General features: G+C 38.8%; 1 protein-coding gene across 2 annotated transcripts in view; it reads left to right on the forward strand.

Annotated features, from left to right (window-relative positions):
• Positions 1-23150, forward strand: part of SELENOI (selenoprotein I) — a 45568-nt gene extending 22418 nt beyond the window's left edge. The window contains exons 5-10 of one of the 2 annotated variants that reach the window (XM_004023649.4): positions 3264-3526; positions 4427-4535; positions 10743-10791; positions 12782-12962; positions 14162-14344; positions 16369-23150. In XM_004023649.4, the coding sequence (XP_004023698.3) occupies positions 3264-3526; positions 4427-4535; positions 10743-10791; positions 12782-12962; positions 14162-14344; positions 16369-16467 (884 nt within the window). In that variant the 3' untranslated portion in view covers positions 16468-23150. The remainder of the gene's footprint in view (positions 1-3263; positions 3527-4426; positions 4536-10742; positions 10792-12781; positions 12963-14161; positions 14345-16368) is intronic. The other variant, XM_060411957.1, reaches the window with a different exon arrangement.
• The last annotated feature ends 4234 nt before the right edge of the window (positions 23151-27384 follow it).

Below are 27384 nucleotides of genomic sequence, written 5' to 3' on the forward strand. Positions count from 1 at the left end.
CATTCCTGGTTGGGGAACTAAGATTCTACAAGCTGTGTGGTGTACCCCTTCCCCCAGTGTGTGTGTGTATATAAGTTCGTTGAGGGTAAGTGCTTTATTTAGTTCATTGGGTACCCAGTGTTAAGAACAGTACCTGCTACATGGGAGGCACTCAGTATATGGTTTTTAAATGAATGTGAAGTAGCAGATCCTGACTTAAAGTTGCTTAGGTCTCTTCAGATAAAGATGACTTGTATTCGTAACACCAGGATAATTTGGTACAGGGATTAAATCTTGGTGTGGTGAGTGGCCGGAGCTGTTAAGAGTGGGGAAGGAAGAGAATGAAATCAAGAATTAGACAAAAGCCTAGTTTTTTTCTTTTTAAAACGCTATACAGAGGCTTTGTGCATTCGTTATTAAAGATAAGCTGGTTTTTGAATTTTGCTCTAGGAAATTCTCAGGCTGTCCAGTGGGTAGGACTCCACGCTTTATCTTCATTTATTCCACCAGTGTGGCTGTTCTTATGTTTTGCTGCAGAAATATTAATGTGTTGGGTCACAGGGCACTGCTCCAGATTTTGCTCATGGGTTTTTCATAATACATGGGATGTGAGCTGAATTGCCTTTCTTATGAAAACACATTATGAGACATATCTAGACCCCAGATGTATAGAGCCAGAATGGGTTCAATGAGAAGACAGAAAACCTAATCATTACATAGTTCCATACTTGTGGTAACTGCACAGAAATGGCACTGAGAATAGGAAATTAAGGCAGCAAATAATGAGAAAAGACTTTTAGGAAATATTTTAGCTACTCAGGGGCAAAAAAGCACCCAATCCTATATAACACAGAGATCAGTGTGCAGGCAGGAGTTTGACATTCATCCTTTCATTTAGGCCTTCAACAGTATTTTTAAAGGCCCTCTATGCCACAATCTGAGCTAGTCACTGGGGATAATACTGTGGTGAGCTAGATAAACACAGTAATGATAAGGAATTTTAAATTCCTTGACTCTGAATCTTTGCAACTAGTCTAATTCTTTACTTCTTTTAATTTTGAGTATTTATTTATTTATTTGGCTGCAGCATGTCAATTTGGGTCTTAGCTGCGGCATGCAGGACCTTTGATCTTTGTTGAGGCCTGCAGAACCTTAGTTGCGGCATGTGGTATCTAGTTCCTGGGAATGAATTGGGCTGCCTGTGTTGGGAGTGTGGAGTTTTAGCCACTGGACCACTGGGAAAGTCCCCACAATTAGTCTAATTCTGATGCATTTAATTAACAAAGCTGTTTCTTTGGAGGAAGAATTTTTGTAATTCAGTCTCTTGCCTTCCTTTTGGCTGGGTTGTATGTTCTCTCTCCCTCTTCCCCTCTTCCTTTATCCCTTACTCTTCCTTTGCTGTTCCTTCCCCCACACCCCTAGGCTTCTCTGTTTCTGCCTCTAAATGAAGGTGTTCCAACATGCTTTCTCTTTCTCCTTTGTTATTCTGTGGTAATCCTGATCGTTAACACTATTGAGTTGACTCACATGTTAGTATCTAGCCTTTATTTATCTTCTAAGTTGCTAGTAAATTACCCTTAGGTTGAGTTGCTTGACATTACTGTGTAGATATCCTATCAGCACTTCAATTTCAGCATGTAAAATTGTACTCAGCATCTTTTCTATCAGTCTTGCTCCTTCTTCAGACGTTCTTCTTTCTGGTAACACTACCGCTTTCTTAGTTACCCAGATCTTCTTGTCCTTCTGTCTCACCTCTCTTTCACTGCATTGTCATTTTTATTTTCTTAATATCTTCCTCGCCTCCAGGTTTTCATTCCCACCACGTTCTGCTTCAACCCATCCTGTCCTTCACACTGATGTCAGGTCTGTTGTCTTCCTGAAACACGGCATGGCTTTCACTCTTACTCTACTCAGATAATTTTAGTAGCTCCTCAGACTCCCTGATCCTTTTAAATGGGCTCCAGTCTCCCTTCTAGCCTCTTGATACTGCACTCTTCATGTATAGTTTTTGGTTGAATTAAACTACTTGGCATTCTCTGCACACACATGTGCTTTTCCATCTTAGTGTTTTTGCTGATAACACTCCCTCCTCTTGAAATGTCACACTCCTTTATCTCTTATCTACTGAAATGCAACTCATTCTTTATGTCCCCACTCAGATTGCATCTTGTCTGGAAAGCCAGTTTAGTTTATCTTAGCCTGAAGAGAACTTGTCACTTTTCTGTACTCTTCTGTGGTTTGTGAGTCATCATATCAGCATATCTGTCATGTTTTGTCTCCCTTCTCAACTGTAAACTCTTTGAGGGTACAAACCTATTCTAAGATTTTTATAATCTTCACAGCATCAAGAATAGTTGTTGTTTAGTCACTAAGTCATGTCCGACTTTTTTGCAACTCCATGAACTGTATCTCACCAGGCTTCTCTGTCCATGGAATTTTTCCAGGTAAGAATACTGGAGTGGGTAGCTGTTTCCTACTCCAGGGGATCTTCCTGACCCAGGGACCAAATCTGTGTCTTCTGCGTTGGCAGGTGGATTCTTTACCACTGAGCCACTATACTTTGAGAATACTACATCGTGGAAGTTCCCTGGCGGCCCAGGGTTTAGGACTCCTCACTTTCACTACCGAGGGCTGGTGTTCGATTCCTGGTTGGGGAACTAAAACCCCACAAGTTGCGCAGTGCAGCGCCACCCCCCCCCCCCCCCCCAGTTTCAGTAAATTTAATTCTTGTAATTACTCAACACCATGTGCAAAGCGTTTTCTGAAAACACTTAAAATTATGGAAGTGGTCCATCTGTAAAGAAGTGACTGTAACAGGATGAAACAGGTGTTATGACTGAAGTACTTGAGTGTTTTTGGATCCTAGAGCAAGGAGTATAAATTATAATAAACAACTATTGAGTATTCTCTGGAGGGTTAAGAATTTGTGGCTAGTGTAACAACTCAGTTACTAGGCAGATTTGGAGGAATTCGGAGTTCAGTGCTCAAGAGTTCAGAGTAGAATGCTTCTTCAGATGGAAAAGAGATACCATTCAGTGTGACTTAACTTTTTGATTTTTGGATTAAACTTTGAGAGATTACAGATTTTATTTCTGAAATCTTTGCATTATAGGAATTAAAGGTTGGATTTTTATAGTACTGTCTGATATTTAAACTTTAGTTAATTAACATTTCTATGATACACTGATATGTTTTGTTGCATTTCTCTCCATTGTATTAAAGACGACTTTCTCCATTCTGGTGCAGACATTGACCTTTCCCCGTGTAATGTGTTTCGGTTGCAGATGGTGTGGACGGAAAGCAAGCCCGCAGAACCAATTCCAGCACCCCACTAGGGGAGCTTTTTGACCATGGCCTGGATAGTTGGTCGTGTGTTTACTTTGTTGTCACCGTGTATTCCATTTTTGGACGAGGATCATCTGGTGTCAGTGTTTTTGTTCTTTATCTCCTGCTATGGGTAGTTTTGTTTTCTTTCATCCTGTCTCACTGGGAAAAGTATAACACAGGAATTCTTTTCCTGCCATGGGGATATGACATTAGCCAGGTGGTAAGTATGTGTTCTTCTTAAATTTTCAGCATTGCCATACATTTTTGGGAGAGCTTGTCATTCCTTCTTTATTGACCTTATGCTTTTTTGGTTAGAGCTGATGGGTGCTTTAAATTTTTTTCCCTTTTTATTTTATATATATTTTTTACTTATTTATGGAAAATTTCAAATATGTACATATATGTATATGAAACCCTTGTGTACCTGTTACTTAGCTTCAGCAGTTAACACATGACCGGTCAAGTTTCATATATATTCTTCCTTACCTTACCACCTCCCAATTATTTTAAAGGAAAATCTTGACATGTGATAAATAGGCTACTGTATATCTCTAAGTAGTAAGATTTATTTTTAAAAAATATAAACAGTGCCATTATTACACTAAAAAATGAACAGTTTCTTAACAAACCTTCATTTAAACTGTTGATTTTATGAAGAAGGTTATGCTTATATAATTGTTGGCTTTTTGTCTTCATGGCCAGCTTTTCAGTGAGTAAAGTGTTTTCTCTTACTACCAAGGCTTGCTATTAACTCTCCCTGCCTTAGAATCCCAGCTTTTTGTGTGGCCATTTTGCCCGTCTGCATCTGAGGCTCCAGTAAAGAATCAGAAGTTGGAGTGTGTTTGAAGAGGGTGATTGGATGGGCGGATTGGATCATCCTGTGGCTAAACCAGTTTATGAGGTGCCTTAGGAGGCTAGCCGCTTGCATCGTCTAGAAGTTAGTCATTAAAGAAAAAACCGACTTTAAAGGCAAGAAGACTTGACACAGTATCAAATTTAAGCATATATTTTGCTGTTACTAAAACTGTTTCCTAAACTTATGCTGCATAAAGCGTTGTTGATTGCCTCATCTTTCCAGCTGTTAATGCTCTGTATGCTTTTGTCTGCATTTTCCTTCCAGACTATTTCTTTTGTCTACATAGTGACTGCGGTTGTGGGAGTTGAGGCCTGGTATGAACCTTTCCTGTTTAATTTCTTATATAGAGACCTATTCACTGCAATGATCATTGGTAAGAAGCTCCATGTTGAAGCCTGTTTTAACATCACTTTGTTATCAAAGCCAGTGTTTGGTTGTAATAAGCAACAATACCCTTTCCCCTCCAGCAAGCAGAACAACCCTACAACCTATAGGGTTTCAACCAAACCATTAAGGAAAATAAGGTCTCTTTGTTTTGCTTTTGTTCAGCACCAAGCCTTGTAAAATAACTGTTCAAATTAATTTAGATCATATTGGAGGATTTGCATTTAGGTGGACATTCAGTATTGATATCCGCTGCATATCTCAAAATCAAAGATTATTAGTTTAAGGAAGTAGAATGACAAAGCACAGTGTTTATAATACATCCACTCCAAAAATTTAGCTTCTTTTCCTCTCAAATCCTCTTTCTTAAGCCTCTGAATGCTCAGTAAAGGTTTTGATCATGGTAATACTTCCTTTTTTGATTTTAGACAGAGTGGATATCTACAAGATGATTGAGTCAGGGAGAAAATTAGGAATCTGGGTTGTTATTTGGGGCACCAGGAGTGGCACTGAGAACTTTGTAGGGTTAAAACAACAAAAACACTTACTGGCTGTTCCTCTGTTCTCTTATCTTAAAAATAATCCTCCCCCCTCTCTCAGTGAACCTTGGTTGCAGAGTGGGGATTGAAGGCTTAGGTTAGAAACAGCTGAGAAGAAGATGCATTAGGCACTGGCTTTTAGAAAAGGCGTAGTTTAGGGATTTTCTGTCGCTCTGGACTGCAGATATTTTAGGAACCCTGCTGTAATCTACCAAATGTTCATTTTTGGGTGGCTGTATAACTGTGATTTCTTTACCTTGAAAAGGCTAGCTGTTTTTCATCTGCTGCCATGAGTGAATCTTTTGATTTATGCAGCTTGTCCTATGGCAGGTTTGCTGCATTTTACATTTAAATATTAATTTAGAGATAAAATGGTATCTTTGATATGTAAGTTTTGGAATGTTAAGTAGATACTTTAATAGGCTACAATTCTCTTTGTATATACATTTTTGGCAACAGTACTTATTAGGTAAGTAGAAGGCACCAGAAGGCACATAGAAGGCACATAGTATCACCAGAAGGCACATAGAAGGCACATAGTATCTAATTGTCTCTTTTTTGATGGTATCAATAGTGACCAGAGGGTTGAGGTTTTGTACTTTTCTGTTGGGAAGTTCTGCCTCAGCTCTTCAGCTAATGGTACTAACAGATACTGATGATCATTGCTTAGGAATCCATTCTTTCAGTGGATAGGTGGAGGGATAAAGTTTGTTTTTTGATAAACTACCTCATAAAATTCATACTAATAAATACAAATCAAATTTGATAATACAGATTTCTTACTCAACTTTGTTGATTTTATATTTGTTTTTCTTTTAAACTCTGACAGAAGTCTTTGCTTTCAGTGACACAAAGAATTCATTTGCTTTATTCCATAAAACAATAACAGTCTCAGAATGTAGTACCCAAATCAGCAATGATACCATTACCGAAAATCACTGAAGGTTTTTCTTTTTTTGCAGTTCCATTTGTCCTCATGGTTTATTCCACTGGAGATGCCCAGTTGGGTTATTATAGTCTAAAGTTCCTATTCTGTGAATATGTACGTTTAAGTTCATTTCATTTTACTTTTGATTTTTAGGGATTACTTTTTCCTTTCACATAATTACAAAGTCAGATCTGTATATAAAGCAGATCTATATAAAAGGTATATTCAAAGAAGTCTAGTCTCTGTCATGTTCTTAGTTTTTAATTTTTTACTTAATCTTTCATTGTTTTTTTCGTTACTATAAGTAAGTGTGCGTGTGTGGTTTTATCACCCTCTCTCGTGGATAAGTGGTAGCCTGCTATACATATTTTACTACCTGTGCTCTTGTTTTCCCTCCACATAATAGTGTATCTTTAGAGATCACTGCATAGTGATGGGGAGAAGGCAATGGCACCCCACTCCAGTACTCTCACCTGGAAAATCCCATGGGCGGAGGAGCCTGGTAGGCTACAGTCCATAGGGTTGCAGAGAGTCGGACACGACTGAGTGACTTCATTTTCACTTTTCACTTTCATGCATTGGAGAAGGAAATGGCAACCCACTCTAGTATTCTTGCCTGGAGAATCCCAGGGACCAAGGAGCCTGGTGGGCTGCCGTCTATGGGGTCGCACAGAGTCGGACATGACTGACGCGACTTAGCAGCAGCAGCAGCAGCATAGTGATGGATAGCCATCTTCCTCAGTTGTTCTTACAAATGCCTGGTACTTTGTTGTGTGATTGTGCGATTGTTTATTCAAACAGCCTCCTACTGATGGACATTTGGGTTATTTCCAGTTTTTTGCTGAGATACAAATTGCTGAAGTAAATCATCTTGTCCATGTAAATGTCTTTTTCATATTTTTGCCAGGGTACTTTGGAAGGGATCTCTAGAAGGAGACTTGTTAGTAAAGGGCAGAGGTGTGCAGTTTCACTAAACGCTCTGTTCCCTTCCATATGGCTTGTCTGATACTGAATTCCCACCAGCCATAAATGAAAGTACCTGTTTATTTAGCTTTCCCAGTGCAGTATGTTGTCACACTTTTGGATTTTTGCCAGTTTGGGATAAGAAATGATATATCTGTATAGTTTTAATTTGCATTTCTCTTATTACGGATGAACTTTCCTAGTGTTTGAGAGCCATTTATATCTTTTTCTAGTCAGTTTTTGCTACAGAATTGTTAATGACTTTTTATTTTTAGAAGCACCTGATTAGGTATAGTAATCTTTTGTTTTGATATAAATGACATTTTCCCTCTTATTTGTTATTATGTCTTTTTTACTTAAAGCATTTTTTGTCTTGGTGTTTTTTTATTGAAATTTTTGTTTAATAAATAAGCCTAGAAATGAGGAACCATTGATAAGGAACCAGAATATTTGTTGTGATCATGCTGTCCTTGGTGTTCATCTCATCTTACTCAGTCCTTCTTTATGAATTCTAACTTTTTGATAGCCAATGCTTCCTATATTATGAAGTCTAGACCTTCCTATGGTAATAAGAAAAGCAGGTCTGCATATGTGTGGGTTCTATCATTCTCATATATAGAGTTTACTAGATGAGTATTTAACAATTAAATACTCTTTACAGAAAGTACATCAAGTACTACTTAGAGTTGTTGTTCAGTTGCCCAGTTGGGTTTCTTTGGTTGGCTCTTCTCATCAGATGACCAAAATACTGGAGCTTCAGCTTCAGCATCGGTCCTTCCAACAAGTATTCAGGGTTGATTTCCCTTAAGATTGACTTATTTAATTTCCTTACTCTCTAAGGGACTTTCAGGAGGCTTCTCCAGCACCACAGTTTGAAGCCATCAGTTCTTTGGCATTCTGCCTTCTTTACAGTCCAGCTCTCACAACTGTACATGACCACTGGGAAGAGTATAGCCTTGACCATGTGGACCTTTGTCGGCAGAGTAATGTCTCTGCTTTTCAACACATGGTCTGGGTTTGTCATAGCTTTCCTGCCGGGAAGCAGTCGTCTTCTGATTTCATGGCTGCAGTCACCATCAGCCGTGATTTTAGAGCCCAGGAAGAGGAAATCTGTCACTATTTCTACCTTTTCCCCTTCTATTTGCCATGCAGTAATGGGGCTGGATGCCATGATCTTAGCTTTTTTTTAATATTTAGTTTTAAGCCAGCTCTTTCACTCTTCTCCTTCACCCTCATCAAGAGGCTCTTTAGTTCCTCTTTGCTTTCTGCCATTAGAGTGGTATCATCTGCATATGTGAGGTTGTTGATGTTTCTCCCATCTGTCTTGATTCCAGCTTGATTCCATTTGATTCCAGCAAATGTTGGCAATATGATTTCTGGTTCCTCTTCCTTTTCTAAAGCCAGTTTGGACATCTCAGAGTTCTTGGTTCACATAATGCTATTTACTATTTAGAGAAGAAATAGTAAATACAGTGTTTTTCTTTGGCGACCTATACAGAGCTCAGGCATTCTACATGCTTACTGTGCTTAAGATTTATCTTAGTTAAGTGCTTGAAAGCTACAAGTGATTCTGGGTTAATACATTTAGCCTTGCTCCCTAGCAGTGCTCCCCAGCTTAACATGAAACAACCTACTGAAAGTTTGAGGACATTGAAGACATCTTGTCTTCTCCTTCCATTCCCTCTAAGATTTTCTAATCTGGGAACATTGTTCCAGTTGGGCTTGGAAGTAGCAGAGTAATTCCTCTTTTGAGGTAAGATTTCTGATTGGTGAATTATAGTTTTTTTCATGTGTTTTTAGCAAGTTGTGTTAGGAATTATTTGAAGGAATGTTCTTCTCTCCTTACTCCTTAATGTCATAGCTGCATTGACAACACACCTCCCCACCCACAAGCGAAGTTTAGTCACCGGGAGTCCAGAATGGGCTAATAGGTTGAGTGACAAGGAAATATCCAAATGAAATGTGCAAAAGTTGCCACATGTTTTGGTTTGGAGTTTGAAACAGAGAAAGATTAGGACTTTACATCACTACAGATCACAGAATCAGAGAATTTAAGATTCAGGGGTCCCTAGAAAATCATTTAGCCCCATCCTCATGGTGCAGTTGTTTTCTCTGAAGCTCAGAGAGATTGTCTGATTTGCCCAAAAGTATTAAGATTTTTGGGGTCAACTGCAGGGAGCTTATGGTTAAAGCTGTAAGAGAAGATTCTCTGAGGGAGAGTAGATGCACCTTCAGTCGATCAGTTAGGAATATGCAGGAGGTAGATTACCATTAAAGGACATCACTGAATGCTTGGGTGGCTGACAGGAACACTGGGCAAATGGGATCACCAAGACCCAGGGAGGAACGAGTTGCAGTTAGTGGTAGTCAGCAGAGTCACCTTACTTAGAAGGCAGGAGTAAAGAAAGGATACTGAGAGCCTCTCGGACTGTAAGGAGATCAAACCCGTCAATCCCAAAGGAAATCAGTCCTGAATATTCACTGGAGACTGATGCTAAAGCTGAAGACGCTCCAACACTTTGGCCACCTGGTGCGAAGAACTGACTCATTGGAAAAGTCCCTGATGGTGGGAAAGATTGAGGGCGGGAGGAGAAGGGGGGCAACAGAGGATGAGATGGTTGGATGGCATCACTGACTCAATGGACATGAGTTTGGGCAAGCTCCAGGAATTGGTGATGGACAGGGAAACCTGGCGTGCTGCAGTCCATGGGGTCTCTAAGAGTTGGACATGACTGAGCGACTGAACTGAACTGAGTAGGGAGCTTGATAAATTTCAAGAGTGCAGTTTCTGCAAAAGGGAGGCAGAATTACACTGAGTGCTGAGGAGTTGCGGAGAAGACAATGGCACCCCACTCCAGTACTCTTGCCTGGAAAATCCCATGGACGGAGGAGCCTGGTAGGCTGCAGTCCATGGGGTTGCTAAGAGTTGGGCACGACTGAGCGACTTCACTTTCACTTTTCACTTTCATGCATTGGAGAAGGAAATGGCAACCCACTCCAATGTTCTTGCCTGGAAAATCCCAGGGACGGGGGAGCCTGGTGGGCTGCCGTCTATGGGGTTGCACAGAGTCGGACACAACTGAAGCGACTTAGCAACAGCAGCAGCAGCAGCTGAGGAGTTGAAGACAAGTTTGTTGGGTTGTAGGAGATAGCAGAGTAAGATAGTAGATAGTGAGAACAGCAGGAACAATGGTAACGTTTCTTTAGAAAGCTGTCTTTCTTTTTAGCTTTGAGGAGGAAGAGTTAGTGTATAGAGTAGGGGGAGAAATTGAGAACACTAGGGAGGTAAAAAGAAGTGTAAAGGAAGCAGCAGGATCTGTTAATATTAATGGTTCCCTCTTCCAATAAAAAATATACATGGTGCAATTTACTATAAATCAGGTACTATTCCAGGAGTCTTTGCATGTAATAACTCATTTAATTCTCAAAACCCTATGGAATTGTTACTACTATTATATATATTTTATAAAAGAGGAAACTGAGGCACTGAAAAATTAATTTGCCTGAAGTCCCATAGCCAGTTGGTGGCACAGCTGAGATTCAACCTACTTTGGCTCCGTGAGTCTCTGCTGTGAATCACCAAACTGTACTGCCACTCTTCCAGTTGTAAATATTGTTCAAAAATGTATTTAATTTCATTATAGAAGTAAATCTGAACTTGAAAATTGTTGCATCTAAAAATATTACATATTTTGTATGTATTCAGTTATTATAAAAATCTCTCTTGAATATTAATTCATAATAATTTAAATGTTCTTTCCTTCAGGTTGTGCACTGTGTGTGACTCTTCCAATGAGTTTGTTAAATTTTTTCAGGTAAGTATTTTATTTTTTAATTGGACAAGAAACATGAAAATGTTTAGAAATTGTTATTTAGGTGAACTTTAGGATCTTTCTTTTGAAATCTGGGCATTTTGAAAAGGTTTTGAAGCTGTATTTTGAATCTAGAATGAGATTAGGATCATCTGCCTGTAGTGGCTTGTGTAGTCAATTCAACCCTAGCTCAGAACTAGTTTTTTGGTAACAGTTTTGGGCTCATAGTCTAATTTGTCATTTTTCTGTGTGAATGAATTGGGAGAGAGTATGTTCCTATTGGTATATTCATAGGTTTACATTCTTTTTATGAACTGATTATAAGTTTTAATAAATTGATTATAGGTAAGTATAGTTAGCATGATCATAAAATGAAATTTCTGAACTTGTATAGGTGAAGACCAAACTCTGGAGCTATGTATGCTGACTCTTCTTAAAGAGCACCATATCAGACTTCCTGAAGAGTGGGGTGTGCCTGAGGACTTGAGGAGGGGTTGGGAGGGGACTTGCCCTGGTGGAGTTCCATCTCTCTGATTTATGCACATTTCCACCTGGGCTCAGCACACTCAGTTTCCTTCTGTGACCTGAATGTATTTTGTTCTTTTGTTCCTCAGTACTTTTGCTCCCACTCTTTCCTCCACTCCCTGTTTCCTCTGCTTGGAACATTTTCTTGTACTTTCCACTTCATTTTTCAGTGCTCAGATTCGTCTTGCACAATCCTGTCTCTCTGAATCTTCCCTCTTTATGACCACTGGCCGTCATTCATAGAAGTCATAAGATGTAATGCTCAAAAAGCCTTAGAGATAATTTGAGATAATTCTTCTAAAGTTGAGGTTCTGATTGGGCAGTGTCTTGCCCAAGGTTATGTAATTAGTGGCAGAACTGGGGTGAGGATTGAGGGCTCAGTTCAGATGAGCAGACATGTATGAGTGTGCTACCACCTGTGTGCCCAGAGCCACTAAGATATGCAGGGGCCCATCTCAGTTCAGAGCCTTTCACTGTTAAGGTGTGTGTCACAGCAACCCTGTGAGGTACTCTTCTGGTATGGTTTTGTGTTCATTTTAGTTTTTCCTATTAGAATGTAATCTCATAGGATCCAGCCCAGATAATAAAACTTTTCTAGGTGGATAAATGAAACTAGGGAATCAGAAGACTTCCATTCTAGTCCTGGCCCTGCCACTTGGTACCAAATTATCTAAATTTAAATTCTCACATCCTCACTTAATCTGTCTCTAAAATGGGACTGAGTGCAAGTCGCTCAGTCATGTCTGACTCTTTGCAACCCCATGGACTATACAGTCCACAGAATTCTCCAGACCAGAATACTGGAGTGGATAGTCTTTCTCTTCTCCAGGGAATCTTCCTAACCCAGGGATCATTCCCAGGTCTCCTGCATTGCAGGCAGATTCTTTACCAGCTGAGCCACAAGGGAAGCCCAAGAATAGCCTATCACTTCTCCGGTGGATCTGCCCCACCCAGGAATCGAACTGGGATCTCCTGCATTGCCGGTGGGTTCTCTCCCAACTGAGCTATGAGGGAAGCCCTAAAATGGATTAACCTGCCTCTAAAATGGGACTAACCTGGTGGCTCAGATGGTAAAGACTCTGCCCACAATGCAGGAGACCCTGGTTCAGTCCCTGGGTTGGGAAGATCCTCTGGAGAAGGAAATGGCAACCCACTCCAGTATTCTTATTTGGAGAATTCCATGGACAGAGGAGCCTGAAAGGGTATATAGTCCATGGGGTTGCAAGAGTCAGAAATGACTGAGCAACTAACTTCTTACATCCTCACTTAACTAACTAACTTCTTATATCCTCACTTAACCTGCCTCTAAAATGGGATTAATAATGTTGGTTCTACCTATCCCGTGAGGTTACTGTGAATAAATATAAGAGAGTAAGTGTGTAAGTACTTTGAAAACTATAAAGATACAAGTATAGTGTTGAGATTTATATGTAATAATGTTCTTGTATTACTTGATTTTTTTTTCCAGAAGCTATAAAAATAACACGTTGAAACACAATTCAGTCTATGAAGCTGTGGTTCCCTTCTTTTCTCCATGTTTGCTATTCATTTTGTCTACAGCATGGATCCTCCTATCACCTTCAGATATTTTAGAGTTACACCCTAGAGTGTTCTACTTAATGGTTGGAACAGCCTTTGCCAACAGCACAGTAAGATTTTTCTTTTAAAAATCGTAACACATATAAGAAATATTAAACAATTTGATAGTTTGAGAAATCTTATATAGTATTAGAATAAGCAGATTTTAAAGATCTTATAGTCAGAAATTTGAAAGGATAATTAATAACTGCAAAGACAGAACATGCAGAAAGTTACTTTATTTTATTTTTGTTTAAAACCAATAGGATTTGGAAACCACGGTAGTATTTTGAAACCATGGCATCATTTAAATTTTTTGATTTGGTTGCCTGCTGAAGAATTCATGGAATAATTCTTTTCAGACTCCAAATATTATTAATAGTGTGGTTGAAATGGCAGCAGATCTAATGATTAATTTAGGGAGCTTGGAAGGGGTTTTGACAGAGAGAAAAACACACGTATACCCCACATATTTTTTAATCAACTGGGTTTTAAATTAAGAAAATAGAATAAAAACTTTGTAATAAATAATGCTTATGTTAAAAAAAAAAATCCCTTTCTCTGCTATAGCCCAGCAAGAGTGCAGATAGGGAGGAATGATCAGGAGGGGTGAGAAAAGACCCTGCTGGTCCTGACTGCCAGGAAGCCTGTCCTCTAGCTCAGGCTAGGTCCTTAGTAAGTTTTTATTTTTTAACTTAGCCCCCAAGTTTATGTTTCTATGTATATACCATGTGTTTACTATCTCAGGTCATACTGATTTCATCTAAAGATCTAAAAACATTAACATATTGTACAAAAAGTATCTCTGAAGGAATAAAACTATATTTGAGTAAGGTGTTGAAGTAAAGAGAGCCAAAGAGGTTTTGAGGTGTTTTCTATGATAGTATAACTGAATTGGAGGTAGCATCTCCTCATCACCTTGAAGAAATTGAGTTGTGTGGTGCTGGGGAGGCTGTTCTGAAAAAATTATTTTCATATGTATCATAGAATCTTAAAATTGGGAGCAATTAATTTTATCCAAACTGTTACCAAGTAGGAGAATGCCTTCTATAGCATCCTTACTGAATTATCTTCCAGTCTGAGGGTCTGCAGGTTTGGAGGCTGGGGTAGCAGTCCAGTCAAACTCCTGAGCATTTGAGAATTATGGAACTTGATAATAATGTAGTATTTTAATACATATCTTGGCTCAACTATGAATGCTTTTTAAATGTTGGAGTGACTAAAGCTTTAATTAAATTATTATTCTCTCTTTCTTTTAAATAACTTCCAGTGTCAGCTGATTGTTTGTCAAATGAGCAGTACCCGGTGCCCAACTCTGAATTGGTTGCTGCTTCCTCTTTTTGCGATTGTCATGGTGGTGAATGTAGGAGTAACCCCTTACGTGGAGAGCATTCTCTTGTTTGCGTTGACGGCTGCTTTCACTTTGGCCCACGTCCACTATGGGGTACGAGTGGTGAGTAAACTAGGGCAGAATTGGGTCATTTGATTCTGAAACAGTGGAATGCAGGTGAGAGAAAATTTCAGAAGAAGCTTGCTTATTAGAGTAACTGGAAGAATTTGGGGATATTCTCTAAACTTTGGATAATATCCAAGTGTATGATTCCAGATATTGTTGTAGTATTTTAAACTACAAATAATTTAAAAGCTGGGTAATTATTGTGAGGGATTAGTTCTTATTTTTAAATGAGAAAAAATGTAAATCACTTCCTCAGTAATAGAATTATAAGTTCTTTTGCACTTTATTTATTTTTTGGCGCTTTTAATTATATTGGACAAAGTAATCCCATTTGTTGATTATCTCTTTCTAAACTTGCTTCTTTAGCTTCAGGTGCATTTTCATGAGGGGAAATATAGAAGAAAGTAGATTTAAGAAGTCTTCTGCAAACCGTAATATTCTCTTCTAAAATAAGAAACTGCTTTCAGGACAAATGGACCAAGATCCATATAATAAAATGAAAGTCAGAACTATGCAGTTTATTTCCTCTTTCCTTACACTTTAGCATTCTTTTGTAATTATTTTATATATCTTAGCATGGTCTTGTATTTATGATTTTTAATTGCTGTACAGTATCCCGTCAAGGAAATTACTTAATGTCAGTTTACCTAACCGTGACCCAGTTATTTTAATCATTTAGATTCTTTGCAGATTTTCACTATTATAAATAAAGTTGGAGTGAACAATCTGTAATAATGTTTTTTCCTTCATTTGCTTTGTTTTTTGAGGATAATTTCATAGCAGTCAGGTCATGTGGAGGGTATTCATATTTTTATGGCTTTAAAAATACTTCTATTTGATATGTTTGTTTTGAAAAGAACCTTGCTGTGAATCAGTTTGAGAAACAAAATGCCTTTACTTCTATATATGTTTTAAATGGGACACCTGTCATGTTTGATAATAATTTTTTATACTTGTGCATGTTTCTTCCCTTAGTGTTTCTCCCCAAAGTAGCCTATATTTGTTGAAACAAAGTAGATGAAAAAAAACCATGATAAGTCTATGAATTGTGACCCAAAGACATAGTCATTTAGGTTTTTGTTTGTGCAGGTTTAGTGTTACATGCTTTATATCAGCATTTTTAGGCTTTTATTCTGTTACTCATCAGTCCTGTGCATGAAGTAGAATACAGTTGCCAGTGTCTTTCATAATTGTTTTATCTATGATCCTTCAGAAGTATATCTTTAGAAAACACACACTCCATATACATACGCCAAACCAAACCAAAACATGTTTATCTTTAAATTACAAAGGCAGTACATTTTTGTTGTTAAAAATCTGGAAACTAAATATAAGCACAAGCTAACTGAAAAAAATTCCAGGAACATCTTTTTTTTTATATACTGTCTTTCTACTCTCTTAACACTTCTACAGCTTTTGACCAGAAGGTAAAACTTGCTGAACCGCACAAAAACATTGATTACTTCTATTGAAATGAAAATATTAAGAATGAGAATGAAACTAAGAAGTATTAAGTAAACAATACTTGCTAGCTGGCACATTACCTTGCTCTTGCCTACCCTCTAGTAGGGATACCCTAACTAACATGGATTAAACCATCAAAAATTTACACATCTAGCTTTATACTGTTACATGAAGTTAGGAATGATTACCTAGAAGCATTGTAAGAAGCTGAACATGTGCTCTAATCATATATGTAAATATTTGATCTGCTAGATAGTATAAATCAACTAACCCTGTAATTTTTCTGTAGATTTGAATGTAAGGCTCTGTGTTCTGGGAGGCTCTGGAAAGACTAGATTTTGAAGCTGGGCAAACCCAGGTGTAAGTTGTACTTTCCCAGGATAGTTCTAGTACTCACTTAGCCAGCTAGTTCTACTGCTGTCCTAGTCCAGGGAGACGTCTCCATTTCTAATGATTTTTGCCATGCCAGTAAATTGTTTCCAGAGGGTGAATTCTGTATGCATTTTAAAGAAATTATGTATGTATTTGTCATTGCCTCATGTTCTGGTTTTCCATAGGTAAAGCAGCTGAGCAACCATTTTCACATTTACCCCTTCTCATTGAGAAAACCAAACTCGGATTGACTAGGAGTGGAAGAAAAGAATATTGGCCTGTAATCTACAGAAAGAAGTACTGTAAATAAGATGCTTGTAAATATTCATCCATCACCGTTGAACTAAACTGATCTGCTTAACAGACATGGGAACTCAGTGTGTGTGTCGTACTTGGACCGCAGGAATGATACATATCTGAACTTGTGGAATATTGGACCTATTAACTCCCAGCTTACTTTTTTATAAAACCATGTGTTGTTTTGGTTAAACGTAATAGTCCAGCAAAATGTTCCTTGTAGTTTAGGAGTCCGTAATGTTTTGGTTTATACAGAGTTAAAGATGCTTGGATTTTATTTTTCAAACCCTCATATTTGTTTAGAAACACTGATAACATTCAGAGGACCCAATATGTTTTCATATTTGGTACTTAGTAGTAAGTCTTTAGCTGTGGAAGCTATCAGTACCCCATATCTAATATAGGGAAAAAATAAGAGCAAGTCACTTTCAGCAAGAATGCCAAATGATTAAGAGAACAATATACAGTTGCCAAATACTGGTTTCACTTTCCCATGGAAATGCCTTTTGTCCTCATGTGCGAAGAGAGCTTATGTGTGTATGTGTGTGTGTGTATATATATATATATGTGTGTAAATATATATATATATATATTTAAATTCTCTAGTATTCCAGCTCTCTTTGTTATGTAACAGATCTTGATAAGTGGTTTAATTTTCTTTTAAAGAAAAATATTTTATTGAGACTTAATATTGAGAATGGATTGTAATTATGGCTCACTCATTGGCATGGTTCAGTGTTTAAACATGGCATTTTTCCCCCTCAGCTACAAGTTGCTGAGATTTGGTGCCTATGAACTATGATCATATGAATGCATGTGATAGTCCCATTCTTAGAATAATTACTTGGGAGGAACATAGATTAACTTCCTTATAAGAAAAAAAGTTTCTTAGGAATTAGGAATCTCATGAACCTCACTATGAAATTACTACTGTGAACGTTGCTGCGAAACTAGATTTCTGATTTAATTTGTCCTTCCTCTCTCCCTTTATCTCTTTCTGTGGAGGAAATAGTGCTGTTTTTTTGATTTCATACAAGATAAACACATAGAGAGAACTTCTCTCTTCCCCAACTTGTTCACTTCCCCATCTGAAGAAAAATTTTTATATCTATGCCTTACTAAGTATTTACACCCTTTAATATGACTTGGAATAATTTTTGAGGTTTACTGACAAACATAAAAATCTCTTTTGACTTCCATATGATTGTTTTATGATCACAGCTTTTCATGAATGTGGATATTCTATTTCTTTCTGATTTTGTCTCCTTAATTTAATTAGGTGGTGGTGAAATTTACCGGCTGATTTTCTTTTATTTTACACTGAATGAAGTTTGTGCTTGAATGAAGAGTGTATCTTAAACCCTTTTTTTTGGACGGATTGCACTTGGATAAAATAGGCACCACTGTGTTGATAATGTAATTAAAAGCATAATCATTATTTATCTATAAATGTGCCCATCGTTAAATTTAATTATAGTGTTTTCTTTTGTTGGGTTTTAATCTGCCACTTTGTAAAAATAACCATGTAATTATTATTTCAGTTTTTTAAATTTGTGAACTGTAATCATTGTCATCAAGTTATTAGAAATGAAGCATCATGGAGCTAACTGTACTCAATTTTTTAAAAATTGTAAAGATTGAGGTATATTCTGTGACTTTCTCTGAGACAAAAATGAACACTGAAAATAGTTGGGAAATTAACACAGGAGAATATGGATAGTGATTCCATGTTTACTTAAATTGCCATCATGGAGGTCAGAGAATGAACTAATTAAGTAAAAGTAACTTATTTTTTGTATACCTTGTTCTGTGTCATCTGTAAAATCGAACTGGATAAAGTGTTAATTTGGGCCGGGAACAAAGCTTTGCTTTAAGATTTTAAGCTAATCATTTTATTGTTTTGTTGACTTTGTATACAAAAATGAGATTCATCTGTATTATGTAAGAGCTTAAAAATATTTATAAAATGGCAAATTTGGACCACAGGCTTTCGTCACTTTGTACAGTATAGTAAAAAAAAAATACCCTTTATCTGACATAGGGTCATGTCCTGTAATTTTGGGTCTCTTTTACCTCAAAGTGTTTTCCTGCTCTTTTTTTTGCATCAGGTTTATTTGAAAATTGTTTTGTGCCTATACTTGATAACATATTTCCCCGTGGTGGTTAAGAATTATGCTGTAGTCAGTTTCATTGGCATCATGGGATGAAGGAAAGATGGACGTCAGGAAGATAAAAGATGAAAAGTGAATAACTGTTTCAGAATACTGTGGACTTGCGACTCTTTAGTGTTCTGTTGACTCCTTTTTTTGGTTGAGTCTGCCGTCTTGAAGTGTATCATGAAAGCCCCTCTTTGTCATGTATGGTATAGCAACTGAAGCAGGACTTTGTTACGAAGAGCTCTGTGAACTGACATCATCACCAATGATCATAACATTTCCAAAGTATAAAAGGTATTTCAGGCTTATGCATGATATTTTGGGGTGCGTTCACACCCCGGCCTTTCTCCTAGCATAGGCTGAGCTGCTTTTGGGGGAGCAAGTGGCATAATTGGTCATACATGCATGTTTTCTGTCCATTTCAGAACAGAGTGCCTTAGCCAGGCTAGAGGTTTGCTTCGTATTTCTTCTGACCAAAGTTACCTAGACCTGTAGGAAGTTTCTTTTCAGGTTATGGTATGAAAAATGTCCTTTCATGCTTGTCAGAAAATTCCCCAATGTTTGAGGGGGGGCATAGGATAGAAAAATCTAAAAAATATCTGAATATATTCATGCTGCCTTTTATGATCCTTTAATAACATTCATGGTCTTAGTGTAATCTACATACGGTTTATAATTGCCACAGTTTAACATTCCTCCCTTAATGTGTAACAGATGTAATTCATGGGTTTTAGTCTTACGGGTAATAGAGTGAATAACTTCCAAATCGAGAAGTAAAATAGTCTTTGGCATTTTAATAATATCATGGTTAAATTTTAAAAAGATTTGATGCTGATTATGGCCTAGAATGTTACAGTACGGTTACCAACATGTTATCTGTTTTAATATAGAGCTCTTGGGAAAAGGAGTGCATGTCTAGGGTTGCCCCAGTTTTAAATAGTTCCTGAAAGAATACTGATCATGACCTGGAGCCTGGGCATTGGGGGAACATGCAAAGGAGAAAGCAGGCATAGATGGTGTCCACTTGAAGGGGAAGAAGAGATCACTTCAGTGCCCAGTGATGCTACTGCAGTGCACAGTTCAAAATTGTCACAATTTAAATCATCCTTCCTCCATTAATCTCAAGTTCAAATGTGAATTTAAAAGTTTCCTAAGTGTTCAGTTTTCAAAGAATTAATTTATGTTGTAGTCAGTCCAAAAGCATTTGGAACACATCTTGTTTTTCCTGATAGCTCAATTGGTAAAGAATCTGGCTACAATGCAGGAGACACCGGTTCGATTCCTGGGTTGGGAAGATCCCCTGGAGAAGGGAAAGGCTACCCACTCCAATATTCTGGCCTGAAGAATTCCATGGACATAGTCCATGGGGTTACAAAGTCAGACACGACTGAGCGTTTTTCACTTTCACTTTGCTTTCCAAAGCACGCTTTGATTCTGTAATCTATGGAGAATGAAAAAGTAATCTGAAAGTGTTTGAATCAAAGACTACTTCTCCCCTTAATATTTTAACAGGAAACCTGTTTGTAACTCTCCTCTTCGTTCTTCCCTTGGGTTTCCCTTTAACCAGCCACCACCTGGGACAGAGACTCCACTTGGCTTTGTCGCCCCCTATACCCTGCCACATTCAGATTTCCTTGATGGCCTTAGATCTCTTGCCTAGGCAAGGAGTGGGAATGTGCCAGAGAGAACAAAGTAAATCTGAAGGACTAGATCTTTTGACTTTGGGTCCCTGAATAAGCCAAAAAGAGATACAGAAATCTTTGTGCTGATTCCTGTGTTTAGAGTGGCCTTTATCTTGACTTCAGTTCTGGACTTGCTGGAGCACGCTATAGGAAATTTGTGAAATCAGATTGGGATTTTCTTTGTCCCATGAGGTGTGCTTGTAAGGCCACATGTCCATTCTTGAACACCTTGTGGGTGAATAGCCTTCAGTGAGCTGCCAATACTAAAAACTTCCAGGGAGATTTTTTTTAGTATGCTGCATTTGAAGCACTTTGACATGTACCTTTTAAGTGACAGTTTTAACAGTAAAATGGTGTTAAATTAATCACTGTGAAACTTGAAAGTATGATGTCCTGTACATTTTAGGGAAGCTTGAGTAATTTTCAGATTTTCCTTTATTATGTAACCCATGTGATTTGTGTATTTTACTTTTCATGTTTGACAGTGGTACAGATACCTGACATATTGGCAGACAGTTGCTTTAGGATCTATGGTAAATCATGGTTGTCTAGCTTTTACAGAGAAAGTGGCAGTGTGTTTACTTTTTCCTTTGTGTGGAGCCATGGGAATTGGACTTACTGGCTAATTCATTTCCATTGTTTCTGTGGTGCACAATAAACAACCTTTTAAAGCTGCATGCTAGTAATGCTTTCCTTTTTAATAAATATGCTAGAGACAGTAATCTAGCCAATTGTTTTTAAGCAGAGACTTGCTCTTTTTTCAGACATATTTTAAATGAACTAATATTTCGGGTAGCATAAGAAGTTTTGGCATTTGCAGCCTTTTTCACAGGTGGCCTGAGTGAGTGGGTTATATTGCATTTGGAGAGAAAGGCCAGATTCCCAGAATTGGAAAATGGCACATGGACTGATTTTAGAATATTTTCCCAAGGGCTTCTCTTAGAGAGAGTCCGTTTAGACACAGTAGTATTGTCTGGTCTTCTACAGGCCATTCACATTGTCTTACTCTTCACAGAATGATTCTTAGAAAACCAGATTCAGTCAGAGTAGTGTTATTTTGAAAGCATATGAATTGGATCATTATCATGGAGTACCTAATGCTGCGTTGTAACCAGAGACACTTTTGGAGACCCACAGAGTGGCTAAATGCTGTGGATGCCTTGTGACTCTTAGGCTTAAAGTCTTCTCTTAAGTAGTTTCTATGGATAACAGAATTGGAATTGATTTTGGTTTTTATTGAAACATACATGGAGTAAGTTCTTGACTAGAGGCATGTTCAGTACTTAATGTTACTAATCAGATTATAGGAGGGGCCTGTCTTAATTTTATGAGGTCCATGAATGCTGCATTATGAATCTGTTTGAATTACTGGTATCATTCTGTATCAGACTTAGTTTAGTAAGTACTAATTAAGACTGCCCACAATATGAACATTTTTGGGTAGGTTATTTTGTTTAAATAACTTATCCCATTAGAGCAGCTATTCAGGAGACAAAGACCCAGCTACAGGTAATCTCTTGCTTTTTCTGGAATGTGCCAAGAAAACAGAATTCAGTATTAAACTACAAATTTCAGAGTTTTTTTTTTTCAAGTAGTATTTCCTCTGGGTAAAGTGGAAGGCAGTGAACAGTTGCTGAGGTGTAAACTCCTTTCGACCTGCATCCTCCCTTTCCCCTCCCATCTAACAGAATAGATTAAATTTGTAGCCAATGGTAGGAAAAGAAATCGATACTTTTCTGAGTAAGGTTTCATGTCCTGTGACTAAGAATAGGTGGCGGGAATCATGGCCAAATCAATTATTGATTTGTATAGCCTGGTCCTATTGCAGTTTGCTTTCTGTAGTGTTCTGAAACAGAAGGATGATTTCCATCCCCTCAGGTGCCTAGAAACAATACCACTTGTGTCTGCTACAAGTGGAATATGTGAGAGAAGTTGAAAGGAACACTAAGTTATTTTCCCTTCCAAGTAGTTTAATTGAACATGTTTGTAATTGGTCTACCTAGGACTTGCCGATGTTCATAGCAAATAACATAGCATTTATTTTATCTGGTTATGTGTGGTGTGTGTATGGCTACATATTTAATATGTACACATATATTCTTTGTGCATATATATGTATGATGTATTCGTATGTACGCGCAGTCTACTCTTGATTATCAGCAAGATGATAAGCCCTCACCAGACTGTTTCTTCATGTTGACTTAACCTGCATGTACCCTGTAACTCTGAGAAGCCTGTTCCTTATCTGCATCTCCAGTCTTTCCTACTTGCCTTTCATCTTAGTCCACAAGGAAGGCCTTGACATATGTCACTTTCTGCTTCCCTTTCACCAGGGATTGTGTGAGTCAGAAAACTTGTGAAAAGATGGTTGCTTCCACCAGAGTTGAGGCTTCCAGGGTTTGAATGATGGTGGGGCCTATTCCTGGCCAGAAGGCAGTGCCTGGAGCAGTTGTGCTCTTGGGCTTGATGGGGGAAAACTCTAGCTCTTGTGGGAAATGGGATGTCACAACTTGCTTAAATTCCTTAGCTGGAATGTTGTGAGGTCTTACGTTATTTGATGTGGAAACAGGGTACAGGTGTGCATTTCACCATTCGTTTTGTGTCATCGGTACTCCTGGTCCCCATTCCTCGCCCAGGTAATCAAGATCTGACTGTTTCTTGCCACTGGATTCTGGAAGCTTTGCGCTCTCAACTGAATTTATGTTTTATTTCTGCTGCTGTGAAACCCAAAAGTAATGCAGTAGGTTTTAATTTAAAATTGTTTTAACTCTATTATGGATAAATATTTATTGTAATAAAAGTAAAGAGTAAATGGTTTTTAAATCCTTTTAATTATTTTCACATTGTTGTCTTTGTTTTTTCTTGGTAGGTGCCAAAGGGGAGGGGAGTTCTGGGGAGAAAAACTGTCCAGTCACTTGTCTCAGAGAATCATTGGTTAATTTTGAGCAGAATTTTAAAAGGTTTTGTTTTGTTTGATCAGCCTGCTTGCTCCTGGATATTCTATAATCCTGTGACTTGTTTCAGAGAGCAAAGTACTAGGAAGTTGGCAGAAACAGCTTTTCATAATATACTGCTATGATCTTCCTAGAACTGGATACTAGGCAGTATTTATTGTTCTCATAATAACTGAGTAGCTTGTAAGGTGATTGTTTCATACTGAAAAACATCTTCACATAACCGTCCTACACTATTGGTGGGAATGTAAATTGGTACAGCCACTGTGGAGAACAGTGTGGAGGTTCCTTAAACTAAAAATAAAGCTACCATATGACCCTGCAGTCCCACTTCTGGGCATACATCCAGAGAAAAATACCATCTGAAAGGATCCATGCACCCCAATGTTCATTGCAGCACTGTTTACAATAGCCAAGACATGGAAGCGACTTAAATGTCCCTCAACAGAGGAATGGATAAAGATGTGTGACATATATGTAATGGAATATTACTCAGCCATTAAAAAGAATGGAATAATGCCATTTGCAGCAACATACGTGGACCTAGAGAATGTCATACTGAGTGAAGTAAGAAAGGGAGAGAAAGAAATATCACATGACACCCCTTATATGTGGAATCTGAAAAGAAATGATACAAATGAGCTTACAATACAGAGGTTCACAGACTTAGAGAATAAGCTTATGGTTGCCTGGAGGAAGGGATAGTCAGGGAGTTTGGGAAGGTTGTTTATACACTGCTACATTCAAAATGGATAATCAGTAAGGACCTACTGTATAGCACAGGGAATTCTGCTCAATGTTATGTGGCAGCCTCAGTGGGAAGGGAGTTTGGGGGAGAATGGATGCATGTATATGTATGGCTGAGTCCTCCCGCTGTTTGCCTGAAACTATCACAACACAGTTAATCAGCTGTACCCCAATACAAAATAAAGTTTAAAAACAGAAACCATCTTCCCATATAAAGAGTACTAATGTATGGTGTTAATTTTCCAGGCTAATTGCTTAAGAACTTAATAACCCACATTTAGTGCACCTAAACTTTATATATATATATATATATATATATATATATATATATATATATATAATGCTCATAAAAACCCATATTTTCTAACATTGCTTCTGAGGAAAATATTCCTTTTTAAAAAACCATCAGAATTGATCTCCGAGTTCTGGCAGTGGGCATTCAAAAGTTTTCTGTAGCAGGTTTAAAGAAGGTGAGGGAGGAAATGTCCCATATTTTAACCCAGGCTAATTCTCTGGCTCATGTGTTCTTAATCCCCTGCCCTCCCAGCATCTTGGTTGCCTTAGCAGTTATCCCTCTCCTGAATGCAAACCTCAAACACCTAGAATGGGCCTGTCAGCAGGGCTAACCAGCTTGGGTCTATCTAAACTTAAAAAAGTTACTCATGTAATTTTGACCCTGTGGGGTTGTATCCTAGATCTATTATCTCTCAAGGATAATTCTTTTAAGTAGAATTGCCTACTCAATACATATGCTCTTTTAAACTATTGATACTGGCAAACTGTCCTAAAACATGTCTTTTCAGTAGTGAATGAGAGTATTGTTTTCCTCCACACCTATGAAAAAGGTTTGTTATTTATATAATTGAGGCTGTCTGTAACAGCAGCGAAGACCTTCCAGCTGGTTGGGAAATGGCCAAAAAGAGCCAGGACGACACTGGCTTGGGGTGTTACTATGGTTAGAAGGTATAGCCAGCACACACAGGTGGAACCTTCCACCAAAGTAGGGAGCACCCAGGGTTTGTTTTTTTATCTTTGGCTGTGCCACATAGCATGTGGGATCTTAGTGCCCCAACCAGGTATCAAACCTGTGCCCCTTGCTTGGGCATCGTAGAGTCTTAACCACTAAGAGCAGTCAGTGCTTAGTCACTCAGTTTGACTCTTTGCGACCCCATGGACTGTAGCCCACCAGGCTCCTCTGCCTGTGGGATTTTCCAGGCAAGAATACTGGAGTGGGTTGCCATTTTCTCCTCCAGGGGATCTTCCCCACCCAGGGACTGAACCCACATCTCCAGTGTCTCCTGCACACTGCAGGTAGATTCTTTACCACTGAGCCAATAAACTACTAGGGAATTCCCATGGTTTTTTGTTTGTTTTGTTTTTAAATCAGCTGCCCAGATCTGGAGCAAAGGGAAAAAAAGGCACGAGGCTTTATTAAAAGCTCAAACAGCAAAAAAGGGATTCAGCATCCTTATCACAAAATATGGCTGGCTCTTAGCCTTATCACAAAATATGGCTGGCTCTTAGCCAAGCATCCTATTGATGGCTCTTTATGACTTTTTATGATACCTTTGCTCTCTCTGCCATCTTTGGTATGACAGCCGATTCCACAGACTTTCTTAGGTATCCTACTCCCAGCCATTGACGTGCACAAGCACTGGTACTTGTTTCTCTTCTCCCAGATGGTGGAGACATGGCCCAGGACCTGGAGGAATTAGTGGTTGGAATAATGCATTGCCCCTCCAGTTCTTTGGCCCCAAGGAAGTTAATTGTAATGCTTGAGGTTACAACTAAAGGAGAGAGAGGTCTGGCAGAGGGCTCTGAGGCCCAGAAGCAAACATCTACTCCTCCTGCACCCTCCAGACTCCTCACCCTGGCTACATATGGGACAAGGATCCAGGCAGCTGTTGGACTTAGCTGCTCCAAGATTTTGGTGCTCTTAAATCTGCCTACCCCTTGCGCACTTGGAAAAAATAATTTGAAAAAGAAAACTCCATTTGCCGCTGGGTAAGGCTATAGTCCGGAGACGGCAATGGCACCCCACTCCAGTACTCTTGCCTGGAAAATCCCATGGACGGAGGAGCCTGGTAGGCTGCAGTCCATGGGGTCGCTAAGAGTCGGAAACGACTGAGCGACTTCCCTTTCACTTTTCACTTTCATGCATTGGAGAAGGAAATGGCAACCCACTCCAGTGTTCTTGCCTGGAGAATCCCAGGGATGGGGGAGCCTGGTGGGCTGCCATCTATGGGGTCGCACAGAGTCGGACACGACTGAAGCGACTTGGCAGCAGCAGCATCAAGGCTATAGTCACATGACAATACTGAGAGGTGGAATCGTGTTTGTTACTGTCATTCCATTCCTTTTCGTTTAGAATCAGAATACAGTTGTATTTCAAATATCTAAGCAAGTGAACTCATCCCTTGTTTAAATGAGCATTTAAAACCGCTAACAGGGAAAGTTGTGCCACGTTATTATTTGAATTGCCTTTGCTATTACCACTTAACTTGAAGTCAGGTTAAATGCTTCTAATTTTCTGTATACTTGAATCATTTCACACAAATATAATGACAAGTCAACAGTATTGTATTTGATAAGAGGTGTAAATACTATCAATAGCTAGGCTAAAATAACATCTACCCCACCTGCCTTTGGGCTTAGGTAATGGCACCCCACTCCAGTACTCTTGCCTGGAAAATCCCAGGGAACGGAAAGCCTGGTGGGCTGCCGTTTATGGGGTCGCACAGAGTCGGACACGACTGAAGCGACGCAGCAGCAGCAGCAGCACGGCTTATTGACAAGGGGCTTATCTTCTTTGGCCTCACTGTTGCTTGTGATTTAAGTAGGCAGGCAGTACAGCTGAGAAAACAGTAAATTGTGCCATACCCAAGGTGGCAGGGCCTGTCTGCAATTTCTTACTACCCTAGTGCCCTTTTCCGAGTTTCTCTCAGGCCAGTAGTACAAGGTTCGATCAAATGTTATCCTGCTTGTTTTCGAATGAGTCTTAATGCTACATAAGAACGCGGTGCATTTTTTGTCGCAGTGCGACAATTGACACGTACAAAACACCCAGGAAATAGTGCTTTTCAAGGGACAGTAGTCCTTCGAAAGTTTAAATGTGCTTCTGTGCTCTTAACTTTCATTCCTCCCCCCTCACTCCCTTTCCTACCTGTTTTTCTCTGCTCTCCTCTTTTTTCTGTATGTGATTGCGGGTAGTAATGGAGGGAGTGCAGCCCTACTGAAAACCGCTACATAAGACAACGGTTCCTTGTTGGATATACATTTATTGATGGCAGGGGGTTTTCACATTCTAGAGACGATAGAGGCTGAATACACAAAGTAGGAGCTCAAACACTAATGGATGATGGGAA

This window comes from Ovis aries, chromosome 3 (genome assembly GCF_016772045.2).
Source record: "Ovis aries strain OAR_USU_Benz2616 breed Rambouillet chromosome 3, ARS-UI_Ramb_v3.0, whole genome shotgun sequence".
Classification (NCBI taxonomy): domain Eukaryota; kingdom Metazoa; phylum Chordata; class Mammalia; order Artiodactyla; family Bovidae; genus Ovis; species Ovis aries.